General features: G+C 38.5%; 1 protein-coding gene across 5 annotated transcripts in view; it reads right to left on the bottom strand.

Moving 5' to 3' along the window:
• The window catches only part of adgrd1 (adhesion G protein-coupled receptor D1), a 111,470-nt gene extending 91,154 nt beyond the window's left edge, over positions 1-20,316 (bottom strand). For 2 of the 5 annotated variants that reach the window (XM_060931270.1, XM_060931269.1), the window contains exons 1-7: positions 19,885-20,316; positions 19,683-19,719; positions 13,765-13,881; positions 11,938-12,033; positions 6,202-6,324; positions 3,533-3,709; positions 2,006-2,263 (exon numbers count right to left, since the gene is read on the bottom strand). In XM_060931270.1, coding sequence (XP_060787253.1) covers positions 2,006-2,263; positions 3,533-3,709; positions 6,202-6,324; positions 11,938-12,033; positions 13,765-13,881; positions 19,683-19,719; positions 19,885-19,938 — 862 coding nt within the window. In that variant the 5' untranslated portion in view covers positions 19,939-20,316. The remainder of the gene's footprint in view (positions 1-2,005; positions 2,264-3,532; positions 3,710-6,201; positions 6,325-11,937; positions 12,034-13,764; positions 13,882-19,682; positions 19,720-19,884) is intronic. The other 3 variants (XM_060931273.1, XM_060931271.1, XM_060931272.1) reach the window with 2 other exon arrangements.
• Between the last annotated feature and the right edge of the window lie 337 nt (positions 20,317-20,653).

Genomic DNA, 20,653 nt, shown 5'->3' on the forward strand with positions numbered 1-20,653 from the left:
TTAATAGACATCATTCTTTCACGAAAGTGAGCCTAATTAATGTTTTTTTAAAATAAATGTTTACTAGAATCTGATGTAAAACCTCTACACTGAATTGGACTTAAAAATAGGTTGTAAAAAGATTTATAAAAAAAAAAAAGTTCAATGGTCTCAGATTTATGGAACGTTTTCTACAAGAACACACATGGCCAATTAGAGAGAAGCTTTATAGCCTCCCTAGAAGAATGCTTTTTTTTTTTTAAACCTAGGGGCTGCAAAGCCTAATACTGAGTTCAACAAGTTGAATAATTTGACAAGCAGTTACTACTGCGAAGGAAAACGTTACGAAACAGAAGTATAAAACAGATCGAGTCAAATAATTAAATAAGCGATATTAAATAAGCAAATTAACAAAGTCATTCTACAAAACATGACCTCAAGAAACAAGATGTCTGTCTTGGATAAAATCCATAAATGACTCTTACAGTGATTTCTGTCAAAAGCTGTATTCTTCATTTATAAAATTTTTACAGCGATGGAGAGAGAACTTAACAGAACAAGCTCCAGCTGAAATCCCAGCGAAAGTGCAGGGGGTAAACAGTGCTCGCCAAGTCCACAGCTAGAGTTGTTTCAAACAGTGAGGTAATCACAACCGCCATTTAACACAAATAATCCACCACAAATCAGCTGAAATAGAGGCCACAGATTCTCCAGAGGTTCAGATGAAACACAAACAAAGGCCTTTACATATGATTTGTGCGTAGAGTCCTCGTGTTTTTATCCACGGTCTCACCCTGGGAGGCATTTGTAGCAAAGGATCAACTCATCAACCTCCCTTTACAGCATTTTATTGTATTCATTTTGGAAGAGAATGACAGGCCATTTCGTAAGTGGGCTGTAATTTGTTCCTGCTGACTCTTTGGTGGGGTCTGATGCTTTGATGAAACAAGGCAGACGCGTGAGTTCAGGCCAGCGCTACAGGCGACCCATACAGGTCAGGTGACCTTGATGCAACAGAAAACAGGCTCACAATTAGTAACCTTTAGAGTGACAGGGTATATTGCACTGTTATCACGAGGGCAGTTAGTAATGCTCTTAATAGGAGTCTTGATAAATAGTGCTGTTGTGTCACAAGTTCCTACCAGACATATACGACGAATTCATGTTACAACGAGAAGCTAGCTGATGCAAAAACTGTCATGGGATTTGACATTTGAAAAACATTGTGCTTTAAAACAGAACCACATCAGTCTTTTTTTTCCCCTCATACATCTCCAAACGCATTCAGTTTCAAACCAAAACAAAAATTCCTTATATAATACCGAGCATGCCATTACATACATATAAGGCAAAAATATGTGCTGCTCTAATTTAAAAAAATGGACCAGGGTTTGAATCTGATTTATAAAAGAGTAAAAGAGTTACTTATCTGGTTTTTCAGTGTCCGTCTGTTAAACACGAAGAGCAATGGAGGAATGTGGAAATCATCTCAAAAAAAAAAAGCCTTCCTTTTTGGCGTGCTCATAACCGATAAGGACAAAAAAAGAAATGATTGAAGCTGCAGATGTTTTGTATCAGGAATCGAATAAGATTGGAACGATTGCTTATGACATCTGAGGAATGAAACGAAAACTTGGACTCGGGATATATTGACAACACTTGCCTGTAAATATTAATTTCTGTAATATCTATAATGGGTTAGTTCTCATATGTCTCAAATACACGTGTTGTTGAATGTCTATACATTCACATGATATCTAAGCATGAAGAACATTCTAGATTATGCTTAATTCCGAACACATGACGTTCGCTGCCATCTGCAGCGTGTCGTGCTTGTGCTGTCACAGGCCTGACGTGCCATAGTACAAGTGCTACTACACAAAGAGTCACAGACAGCTGGACAACAAGTGGAGGAGCAGCCGAAAGACAAGACACCAAATATGGTAAAAATATTAGTAGCAAGCTGCATGAAAGCAGATTGTGGATTTGAAAGAAGAAAAAATAAAAATAAAATAAAAAACACTACCTATGGCAGCTTTATAGTAGAGCCAGATCTCTTTGGCTGAAAGGGCACGCTCCCAAATAACAAACTCGTCGAAGGATGCGGTGACGTAAGTGCCGTAGGAGTGACTGTGTCCTGTTCCGATCACCAAATCTGCATACGTATCGCCGTAATTCTGCGACACGTCGCCTTTTGTGTCCTCGACGCTGAATGTGCCGTTTATGTAGATCTTCAGGCCATCTTTATGGGTCCAAGTGAATAGGATGTGAGTCCAGAAAGGTCCTGTAAAGAAACAGAAAAGAAGAGTAGGCTCAGGAAACAATTGTATGCTTTGAAACAGACAGACACACTAATAATATTAGTTCCAGATTTTCCTCAGGTTTTGCAACTTTAGGAAAAAATAAAATAAAATAAAAAATAAAACAGGTTTTACTCTAATACAGCCAAAGATATGATATCTGATATGCAGAAAATTCAAAGCAAGCTCTTCTTGGCCTGCAAGCTTTCAGCAACAGAGAATAAATTGTTCACCTATTTCTTCTTCAATAATTATTCTGCATTGTTAAGCTCCAGACTGGCTTGCTGTTGAACACTCTGTTCATGAACACATTTTGTGATGTAAATGGCAAAAAGCCTGTGAAAGCACGAATGCGGCGTTGCTTTTACAGCTCGAGTCTGATTTCAGTATTGGGCACTTTATCCTGCTGGCATTGTCAATGCATTACACCAGCTCATGTCAGAAACACTTCAAAATCGCAAAACACAACATTTACCTCCCATTTATCACAGAATACACATGAGTCATGGGCACACTCGTTAAGGCCGGTAAGAGAAAGAAATTAAAAGCCATCATATGAAGGGGTTGAAATTCTACACACTTGCGAGTTTTTTGGAAGATGAAACTTTGTGCATATGCAATTTATAAAATGTATATGTTATAGGTCAAAAATTTCAACCTAGGTGATTTATTTATTTATTTATTTATTTAAACCTAGGTTAAAATTTTTAACCGAGTTCACAATTTCTAACCTGGGTAAAATTTTGGATTATCTAAGATTTTTAAAAGAGATTTTCCATCACTACTTTTGTCTCTCTTTCTTCCATGGACTTTGTCTCTGTCTACACCTACTTAGTATTTCCTATTGTCTCAAACTCAGAACCTTCTGATTCTTAACCCAACACCTTAACCACTAGACCAGCTGATGGAAGGAACGATAAATATTTTGAATTTATTAACGAGTCCAGTCTTATGATGGCGTCCAGTAGTTTAAAATACAAAGTCTTCCCAAATGCTAACCCTAAACATCATAAATCTCCCTAATCCAAGTAGCAAATTATGAACTGGGTTAAAAATTCTAACCTAGGTTGAAAAATTCCACCTGACCTACAATTCTGACCTGTAACATATACATTACTGTGCTTAGTTTTAAAATATTTGAGGAAAATCAAGCTAGCACACTGTTACACACAAACACACACACACACACACACACACACACACACACACACGCTCTCATTTCCGCTTTCCCTCAGCGAACCTCAGTAAAATACCTGGAAGGTTGATATTTGCTTTCCAGCGCCGAGAGTTTCCCCTGGTGTAGAACTCCACGTATCCTCCCAAGGGGTTGGTGTAGACAGAGAAGCCGTTGGAGATGATTTTTCCTCCCGACATCACAGCAAAGCGGGAATGTGACTCCTGGTTCTTCCAGAAGAAGGAGAATGTGATCCCTGCCACGGAGAACGTTACATTTTTACCTTGGTGCGAAAAAGCTTTATCCAGACACAAACAATTTGTGTTTTTGCAGTTTTATAAATTACAGAAATACGTTAAAAACAAGTTACAGCACTGTGTGATGGCAAACGGCAGCAAGCAACGACAGCAAGCAGGATGTGATTAATGAGCCTCTCTAGGGTTACACTGCAACTAATTCTGAAGGAGCACAAGTTATCGTGACTGAAACAAACAAACAAACAAACAAAAAACAAAACAGAGTGCCTGGAATAGATGATTGAATGCAATGACCTGCTGCAAGCATCAAAGAGTAATAGTGTGTAAAAAAAATTTAACACTCAGAGTATAAATGACAAACAACAAAAAACACTGTTTCGCTAATATACGTGCACCAATTTTTGTTATACGAGGATAATTTATATTTGTAATGCCGATGTGACTGCCAAGGACCTGAGAAACAAATGCACATTCGAGGCTGAATAATTGCACGGCTCCATTTTAGCTCAAACTACCCTCGTCCAAGTCCCACTGAATATGAATATAATTTTTGCTTTTTCTGAAAAAAAAATTAAATTCAAGTTGATATAATGTGGGACGGACGCCAGATGATGTCAGTCTCTGCATGAAAATTCGCCTTTTTGTTCTAACGCAAGCCGATATAATTCAATTGACATCTGGAGCCGCAAAGTCTTGATATGTCATAAATTTAGTTTTCGAATCGTTAGCTGTTGTTGTGTCATTTTGGCCTGATGGATGTAAAAATGATTCATCTAGAATTGCTTACAATAAGTGCAGCCCCATTACTGCACCATTTAGCACAAAGAAGGTCATGCACTGTATCAGATCTTTTATAGGAAACACCCTAGTGAGGTATGAGTAAACAGGAAATAAGTCATTAACGTATAAAATAGAATTGGTGGGAGATCAAAAGGAGAAAACGAGAGAGAGAGAAAGAGGAAGGATGCTGGAGATGTCTGTATTTAAGGAAAGAGTGAAACAAGTGAAAGGAAAAAGAGAGGGAGGGAGAAATGAGACAGAGGAATGAGAGAAAGAAAAACAGCACAGGAGAAAAAAAGACAGCAACGAGAGAGAGAACCCTGGTGAAAAATAAATGTGCTAAGTGTACTAAAATTTAGGATACTTTTGTGTACTTGAAGCCACACTAATCATCAATATACTTCAAGTGTGTTTATGATTAGTTAACTTGAGGTGTGCTATTTTGGAACAACTAATTTTGTACTAAATATATTTTAATTGTAATTAAATTGTAGAAAAGTGCAACTTGAAGTGTATTTAGTGTACTTTTATGTGCTAAATTGGAACAACTTAAAGTATATTTTGTATACTTTAAGTATATGACTTTATATGTACTAATATATGCTTAATTAGTACTTTGTATTATAAGTACCTTAAAAATAAGTACACTTTAGAAATTACACAACTTTCACTTAAAGTATATTTTAGTATAATATATTTCTATAAAGTGTAATATAGTATAATTATTTTAAAGTGTGTTAAAAGTGTTAGCGTGAAAGCGTGATGTTAGTATACTTTTTATATATTTACAAAAAGTACAATTTGTGTAAGTACATTTTCAATATACTATTGAAAATATGAATATACTTTAAATACAATAAAGTACTTTTTTTTTTCCGCCAGGGAAGAAAGGGAGAGAAATGAGAGCAAGTCAGAGAACAAGGTAAGAAAGAGAGAAAAGATTAAGAGAGAGAAATACATAAATGAAAGAGGAATGAAAGAGAAAAAAGGGACAAAAGTAAGCGAGAGAGATGGGAGAGCAAGACAAGAGAGAAAAGAGACAAAAAAGAGAGAAAGGCAGAAATGAGTGAAAAAGAGAAAGAGGGAGAGAAAAACACACGGAGAGAAAACAGACAGGGGGGATGCTGGAGACATCTGTATTTAAGGAAAGAGTGAAACAAGTGAAAGGAAAAAGAGCAAAGAAAGAGAAAAAGAGAGGGAGAAATGAGAGAAATAATAACAGTGCAGGAGAAAAAAAGACAGTAATGAGAGAGAGAGGGAGAGAAATGAGCGCACGAGCCAGAGAACAAGATAAGAAAGAGAGAAAAGATTAAGAGAGAGAAAGAGAGATGAGAGAGAGAAAAAGAAAGACAGAAGTAAGCGAGAGAGATGGGAGAGCAAGAGAAGAGAAAGAAAGAAAAAGAAAGAAAGAAAAAGAAAGAAAGAAAGAAAGAAAGAAAGAAAGAAAGAAAGAAAGAAAGAAAGAAAGAAAGACAAACAGGTGAAGAGAGAAAAAGGGACAGAAAACATACAGGGAGAGAGAACTGCAAGAGAGAGAAAAGAGCAAGAGAGAAAATAGGAGAGGAAAGTGTGAGTGAGAGAAAGGAGAAAGAAAGAGAGACAGAGATTACGACAGTGAAAAAAAGAAAGACAACATGTATGTGGGTGAAAAAGAAGGCGAGGAAGCTGGACAGCAGTCAGACAGAGCGTTCACCTTGAGACAGAGCTTTACCTTGTGGTCCACACAGAGTGGGGTCACTGATACAGGAGTTCTTGTAGTTGCCAAAGTGCAGGAAGGTGGCTCCACGGTCTCCATTCAGATAGATGCCTTTATTCACCACTCCTTCTACGATGTCTATGGTAAAAACACCCACGACCCATTAAAACATCTGGACATCTCTAACCACTCTGCACAACTAACATGGCTTAAATACATGAAATGATCTACACCAGAATAACAAAATGATCCTTTTTCTATTCTTGGAAAGTATTAGCTACATATCTCACTGTAAACTTAAGAAAAGGAAAAAAAACTTTTCTGTACTTGATTTCATTTAACATCTTTTTTTTAAAAGAGTTAATCAGCTCTAGCTTAGCTGAAAAAGTGGCGCTTGGCACGCTAGCTGGTCCAGGCCTGAATTTATGAGTGTGGCTCTGACTTTATGAGATTATGAAATTAATAAACAAGACTGCACTGTTTGCCTTCACCAAATCAGAGCCAACATGACATCATCGAGCTTTGAGTATGTTTGAGTGATTCACCTCACACTGGCGAAAGTATGGCACTTGGGCTCAGGTGGAACGTCTGGATTTTTCTTTTCAATGTCTTGTGATGTCACGACCGCTATCTAATATTTATATACAGTATATGGGTCTGTCTCAGAAACTGGGTACTGTGGGGGTAGCCCACTAAATATACTCACAGTCAATAAACTATACGGTTTTGAATGGTGATGTTGGTTTTAATTTGAAATAAAATGATGAAATAAATAATACAGATAAAACCAAATCTTTGATGTGAATACTCTATTCAGAATTTGGCAAAAATTCTGCAAATTTGTGGAAAAATGGCAGCTTGATCTGGGACATGATCAATGGTTGACTACATCGCATTCCCTTAAAAGTCTACAGTTATCACTAATTGTATTTTAAGTTGTAACTTTATACACCTAAGGATTGGTGCACTCACAGAATAATCATAACCGTAATAAAACATCATGCAAAATATTTGATCACCATTGTAACTCCATTTTCTGCAAACCCAAAACCAATACCATCGTGTTTTTTTATCTAAATGGAAAGCCTCAGGGTCGAGGTCACTAATTCACCAAAAGTAGTAACTTAAAATCACTATGCCATATAAAAATTTAGTTATAAATCTGCGATTTTGTTTTTTTAAAACAAAAGCTGAAAGTTAGGTATAGAATATGTTTCTTACAGAATATGTTACGATGATAGCTGGTCTTGTATGAATTTCTGAGCTATAAAATGAGTTGTGGTCTATTTTTGACCGTGGCGTGTTATTTGTGTGCGGGGAAGGACCGACATTAACAATTTGCATGTGTAGAATGGAATTTTCCACTCCAGCAGTTAGACGTTGATCGTGCTTCCATTTGCGGTCTCTCTGTTACATGGGTGATCTGTTCAGACGTTATCACTGAAAAGGTGAGTTTTGACAGTTTTATTTTGTTTTAGTCTTGCAGTATAAGGCAATAGAATGTTTCTTTTTCATCTTACTTTCATATTTCGTAGTGTTTGCGTATTTTTGGCCAATATTTTGCAACCACGGTCAATTTAGATCAAACTTTTGATAGAATCTACGGCCAGTCATTTTGCCCCACCCCCGCCTCGTGCTCCGTCCGGTGCGGTAGTGATATCCCGTTGCTCACGCGCCGCAGCAGAGACCCGCGCGACCTTCAGCCGGTACAGTCGCTGTTCTTTTACCACCGCCGTTATTCTCATCTTTCCAGTGTGTTCTTGATTTTTCCATTGTGTCCTATTTCGCCATATCAAATACAGAAAATGTATCATATTATTCATATTTAAAGTGAATAATCAATTCAGTCATCATAACTTGGCATTTTTAACCCAAGCAATCAAAAAGAGGAAATTTATTCAATATTTTCACTCATCTGTGAAGGAGGGGCTTTAATTCTTCATCTCATCTCATCTCATTATCTCTAGCCGCTTTATCCTTCTACAGGGTCGCAGGCAAGCTGGAGCCTATCCCAGCTGACTATGGGCGAAAGGCGGGGTACACCCTGGACAAGTCGCCAGGTTATCGCAGGGCTGACACATAGACACAGACAACCATTCACACTCACATTCACACCTACGGTCAATTTAGAGTCACTAGTTAACCTAACCTGCATGTCTTTGGACTGTGGGGGAAACCGGAGCACCCGGAGGAAACCCACGCGGACACGGGGAGAACATGCAAACTCCGCACAGAAAGGCCCTCGCCGGCCACGGGGCTCGAACCCGGACCTTCTTGCTGTGAGGCGACAGCGCTAACCACTACACCACCGTGCCGCCCCAGCATTTGAATTGTAATCAAAATAATTTTCCACAGTGGAGGCCAGATAAAGCAAGAAACTATCTTTGTTCTTATTAAACATGACAAAAGAAACATTGGCTGTTAGGTAAATGCAAAAAAAAAAATAGTAAAATTAGAAATTTTGTGGCGGCACGGTGGTGTAGTGGTTAGCGCTGTCGCCTCACAGCAAGAAGGTCCGGGTTCGAGCCCCGTGGCCGGCGAGGGCCTTTCTGTGCGGAGTTTGCATGTTCTCCCCGTGTTCGCGTGGGTTTCCTCCGGGTGCTCCGGTTTCCCCCACAGTCCAAAGACATGCAGGTTAGGTTAACTGGTGACTCTAAATTGAGCGTAGGTGTGAATGTGAGTGTGAATGGTTGTCTGTGTCTATGTGTCAGCCCTGTGATGACCTGGTGACTTGTCCAGGGTGTACCCCGCCTTTCGCCTGTAGTCAGCTGGGATAGGCTCCAGCTTGCCTGCGACCCTGTAGAACAGGATAAAGCGGCTAGAGATAATGAGATGAGAAATTTTGTTTTTTGACCATAATGTCCCAAATGAGAGACCAGTTTCTGAGACGGACCCTTATATATTAGACAGTTAGATATAGATATAATAAGTACATCCACCTTTATTAATTTAAACCCATTTTATTTGGTTTTAAACATTACGTTTACTCTGTACTGCCCTTTTTTCACTATACACATCAGTTGACCCACTTTTTTTTTTGCCTGGAAGATGACATGAAGACCTGAACAACAACCTGCAGCAAGGGATTCATAACATGACCTGGATGGTGAATCAGCGTGACCTCAGTGTTCCACCTTCCCATTCATCTCCGTGTGGGCGCAAAAGGATGATTCACTCGAGTACACATCTTCATTCATTGGACAAACCGTGCTGGGAGTTATGAATGACCCTGGGAGTCGTAATGCACAAGCTTCAACTCATGAATGGATGTGTTTTGGGGAGGAAGAGAGAAGGGGAACAAACATGGGGGGGGTAGGAAAAAGCAGCAAAGCAGACTAGAGAACAAAAACAAATGGGTTGATGTAAGGGTGAAGGACGTACGGAGGCGCGAAAAGAGATCAGTGAAGTGTGAGAGGACAGAGTGAGCATCAGAGATGAGAGAAGGAGAGAAAGGAACAGTTTACCATCCATCTATATGAGTGCCTGACATGCCAGTGTCACAATTTGGACGAGAGCAGAAATAAATCTATGTTTTCTAAATTTTATTCCTACAAAAATGAATTCTTAAACCACAGATTGTGTTCACCACACTAAAAGGAATGGTTCAGTAATAAAAAAAAAAAAATCACTGATACAATTTACAGTTTCTCATGAATCTTAAATGTAGATGATCAGCCAAGCCACTTTTGCAAAACTAATGTTACTATCTAGTACAAAAAAAAAATCATCCTCATCTCTAACCAGCCTCAAACTGCACTTTTATTCAGCAATGTCACACTGACGTGGCTAAGAACACAGCGTTGTGTTTCCATAACATACTGGGGTGTCCCATAATTCCAGCATCATAGAAGGCAAAATGAAAGCTTTTATTACCAAACCTGATCAGTGTGTTCATCATTTTTCCCCCATTTTTCAGAGATGCCAACACTGACAAATGAAAAAAAAAAAAAAAAGTAGCATCTCCAAGCGTGGCGAGGTGAAGCCAAGCGAAGCAAGGCTTCCTATTAGGCCGGGGGTCTGGAGACCGCCGAGGCCCCCAGAAACCAAATTTCAGGGAAGCTCAGAGATGCAATCTATGCCATTTTGAGCTACTTTTTGAGGAAAATAAATGCATGGTTTACTGTACAGTATAAGCTCAATTATCCAAACTCCCTAGGGAAAAAGTTTGACTAACTAAAAGGATGTTCAGATAAAAAGGGTTCAGATAACTGAGCTCGTCCTGTAATAAAGTGTTTCAGTAGTTTCATCATGATCAACAACAAAAACCAGAGTAAAAGACAAAAGATTTATGTACAGGTCTTTCAATAACAACAAAATTAATACTGTGTTTACTTCCTGAACTGTGTATTGTCCTGAAACATGAAGAAGAAACCTTTATTTGTCACATGCACACTTCAAGCACAGTGAAATTCATCCTCTGCATTTAACCCATCTGAAGCAGTGAACACACACTCAGAGCAGTGGGCAGCCACACTAGAGTGCCCGGGGAGCAGTCAGGGGTTCGGTACCTTGCTCAAGGGCACCTCAGCCCAAGGCTGCCCCACGTTAACTTAACTGCATGTCTTTGGACTGTGGGGGAACCCGGAGCACCCGGAGGAAACCCACGCAGACACGGGGAGAACATGCAAACTCCACACAAGAAAGGCCCTCACTGGCCGCTGAGTTCGAACCCGGAACCTTCTTGCTTTGAGGTGACTGTGCTAACCACTACACCACCGTGCCGCCCCATGATGACCATCTCTATAACCTTTAATTAAACTGAACATGCTGAAGTTACTTAGATAATTTGTTGTACGTAGCTGACTTTGCTTTCTCCAGTGTACTTCTGTTGTATGACTGTCTTCACTTCACACCCGACACTAGTTTGTGAGAGAAATCGAAAGTTTCAGTTCTGGAACACGACCGACAAAGACAGTTTGCTTCCAGGAAGACGACTATGCATCACTAGTGTGCATTTCTGAGCACTGCATTCAACACGCGCTGTGACTGGCCAAGAGCATGAATCAGGTCACCTCTCAGCCAAGCACAGTGCAGCTAACATAAGGATATGGAAATTCCCAGAATTATCCGAATCAGTGTAAACAATGACACGTGAAACAGTCCGAACACTGAGAATAAGCTGGTTTGATCGATACACGGGCAAAACCGGTTGAAAAACGCATTACTTTCAGGTCTACGCCGAGCACTGTAACTGTGCTTCAAGTTCAAATCTGTAGCTGCCACGCCCAAATTGTGTATGTTAGCATCTCTGATTTGTCCATCATTAACTCGATGATGCTGGGCTGATGGAACAGCCAGTATATTCATAAACAAAGCAAGTAGCTATGACAATGCAGGTCCTGAAGTCTGAATACAGAGTTGTACACTGTCAGAATAAAAGGGTACTGAACTGCTACTGGGCTGCACTTTTAGTATGAATGTGTTTACCAAGAACATTGCATGTAGTGTACCTTTAAAGCTTTAAAAGCTAATTACAGTCTACTTATGCTGAGTAAATCTTACTGATACATATCAGATGTACAAAAGATAGCCATACCAGGTCAGCGATAACAATAGGTCAAGTTTAGCATCTTGTGTGTGTGTGTGTATATATATATATATATATATATATATATATATATATATATATATATATATATATATATATATTCAACTGGGAAAAAATTGTGCACTTTTCTTTTGGCAAAACCATTCTTCTTACTGAATTATTACATCATTGTCTATGTGGAGGTATCTGTGCAGGAACCTCACCTACAGAGACGGAAATATTAGTGTAGGCAGAGTCATTGGTGTACACAGAGGAAGAGTTATGGGTAGGCAGGACAGTGTGGTTGTGGATTCTGAGTGCTGTGATGGAGAGAAACGTGGCAGAAATAAAAAACACACAACAGAAAAAGACAAGAGAACAAAACACAAGTGATTTCCAATACAAGCACATGTGCACATAGACAAAAACAGAGATGTGACAGGAGACAGACACACAGACAGACACTCAACAGCAGTGGACAGTACTAGCGTGTACAGGGTGATCTTAAACAAAGACAGGGTCTGGAGGATAAATCGTAAATTGACAGGTCTTTTCCTTGATATAGTTATAGGCCGTTTCTGTCAGCAGCTAGATGAGACCCAGCTGGTGCGTGTGGGAAAACACGGCACCGGCTACGGATCTGCAAACTGATACTTTAAGACACGTTTATAAGTTTGTCCCTCTGTTCTGAATTAGAGTGAAGGCTCGAATGTAACGACGCACACATTAGGAGAAAAAAATATCTCTCTCGCTCTCTCATATAAATCAAACAATCTGTAGACTGGAGTGAGACTCTGAAAATAATACAATTTACCACCTCTCATTTAAATATCCAGCTCATGCTTGTCAAAGCCTTACTAATGCAAATTCAACTTTATATGAGACACATGCGTCTGCGTTGCGGAGAATGACTGCCATAACCATGTTTGATACTCTCTCAGTTACGCAGGGCCTTGATCAGGACAGAGGTAATAATCCATGGAGTGATTGTTGTTTATCAATTTCAAATGTTGCCCAAATGTGCCATTCAGTCACTTAAGCACTGAGGACAGCTGCATAAACTGAGCACAGATCTCTGTAGCGCGGCAAGACGTGACTGCAGAAGAATGCTAGACAGCTGGGGAGGGAAAGCCAGAGAGAACAGAGCACAGAAAGAGAAAAGATGTGGATGTGTGTGTGTGTGTGTGTGTGTGTGTGTGTGTGTGTGTGTGTGTGTGTGTGTGTGTGTGAGAGAGTGAGAGAGAATAAATGTGAAGACAGAAATGCAAGAGATATACATACCAAAAAGAGAGCGAGAGACAGAGAGAGGGAGAGAGACAGAAAGAGTAAATGTAAGCAAAAGAATGCAGTACAGAGGGACAGAGAGAGACAGACAGAGAAACAGAGAGTAAGAGAGAGAGAGAGACTGCAGAGAAAGAGAGAGACAGAGAAAGAGAAGCAGGAAAGAATCAATATAAAGAGAGGAATGTGAGAGGAGAGAGAGAGAGAGAGAGAGAGAGAAGAATCAATATGAAGACGGAAATGCAAAAGATATATACCGGTACATACAAAAAGAGAGAGAAAGAAAGAAAGGAGTAAATGTAAGCAAAAGAATGTGGTATGGAGGTACAGAGAGAGAGAGAGAGAGAGAGAGAGAGAGAGAATTAGACAAAGTGAGAAAGAGGCATAAAAGAATTAATATAAAGATAGGAATACAAAAGAAAGAAAGATATAGAAAAGGAGAGACAGAGAGGCAGAAAAGAATCAATGTGAAGACGGAAATGCAAAAGAGATATACATACAAAAAGAGACAGAAAGCGGGGGAGAGACAGAAGGAGTAAATGTAAGCAAAATAATGTGGTACAGAGAGTAAGAGAGAGAAAGAGAGAAGCAGAAAATAATCACTGTAAACAGAAGAATACGAGAGAGAGAGAGCACGAAAGAAAGAAAGAAAGAAAGAAAGAAAGAAAGAAAGAAAGAAAGAGAGCACGAAAGAAAGAAAGAAAGAGAGAGAGAGAGAGAGAGAGAGCGCAAGCAGTGGCACAGCCAAAAGCCAAAACTGGTGCACATACTTATATCAGTCCCATTAATATGACCTGTTCTATTCCCAATCTGGTCCCTCAGGCTGCGGATCCCGTCTACGTCATCCAGGGGCCAGTAGTGTGATGCTGTGGCCAGCACATCCAGGCCTGGGGACACACACACACACACACAGTATGTTTGGTTCTACCTTCCCCAAAACATTCTAACAGTTGAGTTATACACTATAACTTTACGACGCTCCTGTGCATTATTAATACTACCAGATGGGTGATTTCACCCGTGATGGGTGGATGTGAAAATATGTTTCACTGCAGAAAATTTCACTCCCTTCTTTTCTATTTCAATTATTCGATTCTGTACAGATAAAAGTAGAAGTGTAACTTGAAAGTGTAGGGTTTTGTAATGCGGCAACACTGTTTTGCTAGCACATTGTTAGCAAACATAAATATCATGATTTTGTGTATTAATGTATTCAAGTACCGTGATGAGACCTCTCAGAGTTCAGCTGAACCTGTTTTTAAATGTTGGTTGAAACAGAAATTTTTTCAGCCGGAATCAATAACAGCTTTCATAAATCTCAGTTAGAAAATGACGGCAGTCGAGTGCCTCAGTCTCTCTCACGTGAATTCACAATGTTTCCTCACACATACAAAGTATACTGACGAGCACAAGTACATGCCCCCTTTAAAAAAATATATATCTTAATTTATTAATTAATTATCAAACAATGTACCTTGTTCCAGTTTGGTGGTGACATGAATGCTTGTTCATACTCCTCACACCATGCAGGTCGCGCTATGATATATTATGAGTGTATACTGATAACGTATAAGATTTGCTTGTAAAAGATGTTTTTGCTCTTGCAAGGGAGCCATGATTTACTTTGTAGACTATATAGTGGACAAATCATTGAGTTAGTTTTATGTTAAATGACATTTGTAGTCAATGGAAATAAAGAGGAAATAACGAGAAAGTGTTATTGTCAGTGCCACGAGTCCAAGCACCACATACCACAGTAATTATTTTCAATATTAAAATCTTAAAAAGTTTTTCTAAGCCACATAAAACCTAATTTGTAACTCGTGAAACTGTTTCTTATGGAACATATCCTCGCTGTACATGGTTAGTGTAGATAAGTGCTCAAACAGAAAACACTTGTTTGTTTATCCTGTCATGGGAAAGCTGCATGCGTGTGTGTGTGTGTGTGTGTGTGTGTGTGTGTGTGTGTGTGTGTGTGTGTGTGTGTGTGTGTGTGTGTGTGTGTTGCTGAAAAATTACTCCTCTTGAAAGGGCAATTGGGACGTTGGGATCGTGTGTGTGTGTGTGTGTGTGTGTGTGTGTGTGTTGCTGAAAAATTACTCCTCGTGAAAGGGCAATTGGGACGTTGGGCCGATCCCATTGACATTCATGTTCACAGCGTTCCCTCAGGACGACTTGGGAAATTCTCGCATCTTCAGGAAAGACATTCCGGCACGTTCTAATTAACCCTTATCCTGACCAGTCTGGCTGTTTACGATTACTGAAATTATTTCTAGTTAAGTATAAAATGGCAAGTAAAATAGCTGTTTAGTAACGTAAACTCAGCCTGAGAACACAACGCTACAGCACATACTGAGTGCCAAAAGTTCCTGACCTCAGGAATCATTACACTTTCAAAGGTGAGGAGAAACATGCAAGTTGGCTGATTTGGACATAAGGACATGGTGCAAGGTTGATCTTAGTAGTCGTTAGGTTTCCGACGACACACTATATACACTAAGAAATCTCACACAAAAAAAAACAAAAACAAAGAAAAATCTAATCAACAAAATACTGTTTGACGTCCCTGATTAAATGTGAAAGGTCAAATTTTGTAAATTATCCTTTTATTTTGTTAACTTTTTGATTTAGGATTTGTTGACAGGATGAAGAAAGTCTGGACCGTAAACCTATATTTACTTTTAACATACGCGTGTGTCCAATTAACGTTGTTCTTTCACGGTAATGATGTAAAACATGATGTAAACGTATATTTTAGGCATGTTGAAAATGGTTTAGATGGACATGGGGGATTTGTTTTGATTTAGTACTGATATAACCTCCGTTACAGACACAACAGAGTACAGTAATGCATTTAGAATTTATTTAGAAAGCCCATCAACAGGCTTTTCAGCGAGATCACTAATTAAGCCCTTAATTACTGTAACTCTCAACTTATTATGCAGTTAATCATCTCAGTGAATTAATCAGTAACTACAGTGAAAACAACAGGAAATGTATTCAGCTAAAATATTAATATCAAAGCAGTTTTAGTTGAGAAATATCCCAAAATAGTTTTGGCCAGTCAGCACCCAGATAACAGACGATTCTGGGATGAATATGGTTAGGTTTTGGCTCAAGACTCAGCTGTGGTTATGGCAAGTGTATTGTGAGTCTAAAATGGTCCAAACTGCAATCAGCCACACTGAACGTTTTCGTGGCATTTGGAATCAAAGCCAAAACTTCATCCAATAAAAATGTACCCAGGAATATAAGACGTTTGCCAAAAATATTCCAAGGTTTATGAGATTCAGTCTTGTCAATTCTGCTTCTTTGAGTTCTGGTATGAGGCACCAGATTTAAACGAGTTTCATGGCGCTATGTAAAGATGAAGGTGAATGTGGTAGGTTTTGTTTGATATCTTGATGAAGATAAACTGATATACTGAAGTTTGTCTCTCTCCAGAAGCAAAATAAAACCAACCAATGACTAAAACTGAAATATGTTCATCTAGGATACGGACCTGCCACATGAACTGACTTATTTAAGACTGAAGACTTTTCACTATTCTAGAATGATCTAGTGTATTAGTATTTTATTCTTTAGTGCAAACATTTAATTCATATATATACATATTACCGTTCAAAAGTTTGGGGTCACTTTGAAATGTCCTTATTTTTGAAAGAAAAGCACTGTTCTTTTCAATGAAGATCACTTTAAACTAATCAGAAATCCACTCTATACATTGCTAATGTGGTAAATGACTATTCTAGCTGCAAATGTCTGGTTTTTGGTGCAATATCTCCATAGGTGTATAGAGGCCCATTTCCAGCAACTATCACTCCAGTGTTCTAATGGTCCAATGTGCTTGCTCATTCTCGAAGTCGGACATCCGGGTACTTTTGACGTCAGGTCACATGACCTTGGAGCCGCCATATTTAACTAGGGGAAAGCCTGGCTTTATTGTGTTACACTGTGTTAGCAATAAAATGCCTAAAAGCTGTTGTGTTGTTGGCTGCATAGCCAATGCAAACAAGAACCCAGCATTAAAGTTTCATATGTTGCCATTAGGTGGGAAAAGACGTTTGCAGTGGCTGAGAGCCATAATTTTTTTTATGTACATGTACCGGTAGTTAGGGCTGTTTTTTTAATGTGTTTTGCTGCTAGTTTTTTAATGTAAGTTAGTTCAGATTTTAATGTATTTTGCCACTAGTTTTTAATGTAATTTGGTTGGATTTTGTCTATTAGGATGAGTCCCTTAAAATTCACTTAGGCCAAATATTGAACAATATTCTTTTTAATTTAAGAATAAATGATAAATAAATAATTAGTTTTTAGTGTCAAAAATATAACATTTAATGGCCGTTTCTATGAATTTTCAGCGCCGAATTTTGTCTATTAGGATGAGTCCCTTAAACTACGGCCAAAATTAGAAGTACTTACTGGGAAACTTGATCAAGTAGTGGTATATATCAGGATACTGAACTTGTGCCACTGCAAGGGATTGTCCAACCACTTGTTTGCAGGGATTTTGAATGGACAACAATCCAGGCCTAGCAGCAATATCTTAGTCTGATATCTACACTTGTCCTCAGGCAGCAGTCCATCCTCATACTGGAATGCCATGATATACCAAAACCTAGTAGTGCTGCGTGCTTCCCCTAATTCCCCTAACATGTACGCTCTCTCTTTCCCTTAGTCAAATATGGCGGGCCTGTTGTCAAGGTGTGTCACGTGATCGTGACGTCACGCCGACTTCGAGAATTGCCTCAGAAGGCTAATGGATGATTAGAAAACCCTTGTACAATCATGTTAGCACAGCTGAAAACAGTTTAGCTCTTTAGAGAAGCTATAAAACTGACCTTCCTTTGAGCAGATTGAGTTTCTGGAGCATCACATTTGTGGGGTCGATTAAATGCTCAAAAGGGCCAGAAAAATGTCTTGACTATATTTTCTATTCATTTTACAACTTATGGTGGTAAATAAAAGTGTGACTTTTCATGGAAAACACAAAATTGTCTGGGTGACCCCAAACTTTTGAACGGTAGTGTATATGTGATTCAGTCTCGTCAATTCTGCTTCTTTGAGTTCTGGTAAACTGATATTGTTAAAAGCGCTATACAAATAAACTTGATTTGATTTATATTCTGTTCTGGTAAACATTTCATTCATTTTATATATATATATATATATATATATATATATATATATATATATATATATATATATGAGTGATTCCACGCTTATGGGTACTGAAATGGGGACATGAACTTATTTTTAAAAATTCACCTAAAACCATTTCTTTTTTTACCATCAGGTCACAAAACATGTAATCTTTAATGAATGATATGTTAAAAGATAACTTTAATTTTCTGAGATGTAATAAAAACATATTTATATGCCAAAGTCAAGCCTATGAGTTCCAAAATGATGTCTGTTACATTACTTCTGTTACGATTGTCCATCTCGCGTCTGTTACAAATTAATTACAATCTAGCTATATACCATGTTAATCTTATTGAAAGAATGTGTATGTTTATTCTACTACACGTTTATTAATTATATTTGCTAAAACATCACCTTCCTATGTTTCAAAAAGTAATTCTACATTGTTAAAATTGAGAATATATATATCCACAACACTTCTGTTACGTTCTGACTTTGGCATATAAATATGTTTTTATTACATCTCAGAAAATTAAAGTTATCTTTTAACATATCATTCATTAAAGATTACATGTTTTGTGACCTGATGGTAAAAAAAGAAATGGTTTTAGGTGAATTTTTAAAAATAAGTTCATGTCCCCATTTCAGTACCCATAAGCGTGGAATCACTCATATATATATATATATATATAATTTTTGTAATTCCTGTTTTATATATCTCTTGTTACGGGCAATTCCAGCGTTATGGACGTGACACTTGAACTCAAAATGGCAACAAATGACCCAGTGCATGTTTTATTGTCTCCCAGTATTTAAACAGGTGTTGCATATTTTAAGGCTGTACCATACTGGAGAAGTGATAGAACAAGAACAATTCCCATAGTACATCTAGGGCATGCCAGAAAATGCCAATAAAAGATGCGTTATGGATGTGACAGAAAAAGTATCACTTTTCTTGGGTGACTGTCCATTTTTATCAAACTCTGTGAAATCGTAAACCTAATGTCGAAATGGAGATATCCATTTGATAGAGGGGTCCAAGGTGAATATTAAAAAATCTTTGTTTAAAATATTTTGTATTTCATGCAGAGTTTCGGAAGGAAAAGTCAGCGTTATGGATGCGACGAAATTCCGTTATGGATGTGACGCGTCTGAAATAGACATGGCATATGTTTAGAAAATCAGCAATTTAACCACCATAACCCTTTGAAAAACTCTCTAAATATCAGCTAAAACTATCAAAGTTCTTAAATAATATTTAGGATGGCTATTGTTTTGCTGTTTTGTGGATTTTAGCATACATTTCTGTGGCTTGTAGCAATAATAATAGAATTGTACATGATCAAAGTTGATTTTAGCTTGGGTTTTACATTATAAGAAAGAAAGACTGACAGTGACATATTAGGTTGGTTACAAATTGGTTCAACTTATTCACATCTGTAAAATACAGGCTTAGGTGAGATCTCTGGGAGTGGTTTTGATGTATTACATGTTGCTTTATTTTTGCATGGTGAGGTTGACATTTACATGGAATTGCCCTTACCTGGATGGTTGGACGGTACAGCCTGGTCACCAAGTACCTGTGGAGATCAGAAAGAAGAAGAAGAAGAAGAAGAAGAGGAAATAAACCATCTCAAAAAATCACCTCAGATGTAGCATAAAACTATCTAAATAAAAGTACACGGAATATTTTAGTGTTTCTGACTGATATGACCTGACAGAAAATCAATTTTAAAACACCGTACCTGGAGGACGCCGACAAAAGTAGAAAAGTTTAAAACTTTATATAGAAAGTCCATCGTTTAAAAGCAAAAAATGTTGAATTTAATCGTAAAAAAAAAACAAAAAAACAGTTTGAAACTTTATGCTAGCTAAGCTAGCTAAGGTCCATCGCGCGCTGTGAGAGTTTAACGGAAAAAAAACGGTCAAAATCGATTATCTGTTCCTATAACTGATTTAAAATACTAAGCGCAAGTCAAGAATAATTATCCAGAACATTTGTACTCCGTTTTTTTTCTTCTTCTTCTTGTTTTCTGAGTAACTTTTTCCTCAAAAGAGAGCTTTTTTCACTCCTAATCCATTCTGTCAAACAATATAATCCTCTCAGGAGAGACGCGCACTACGAGCGCTCGCGCTGCTTCTGCTGCACGAGAACTTCTGGCGTGCGCGTGCGTGTGCTCGCGACACCACGAGAGAGAGAGCGCGCGCACGAGCGAGCAGGTCGCACCGCTGGCAAGTTGAACCCTTGTAATGACGTCATTCTATTTCTAGTTGAAAGAGAGCGCGAGGCGGGGCGGAGGAAAAACAAAAGCTGCGTATGAGCCTCAGAGTAACTGTAATTACACCTCAACTCAACAGTGATGGCCGACTATGAGCCGTTATAAGCGCTTTATGATTAAGTAATATTGGCTGGTGGTGTAGTGGTTAGCACTGTCGCCTCACAGCAAGAAGGTCCTGGGTTCGAGCCCAGTGGCCGGCGAGGGCCTTTCTGTATGGAGTTTGCATGTTCTCCAC

This window comes from Neoarius graeffei, chromosome 10 (assembly GCF_027579695.1).
Source record: "Neoarius graeffei isolate fNeoGra1 chromosome 10, fNeoGra1.pri, whole genome shotgun sequence".
NCBI lineage: Eukaryota > Metazoa > Chordata > Actinopteri > Siluriformes > Ariidae > Neoarius > Neoarius graeffei.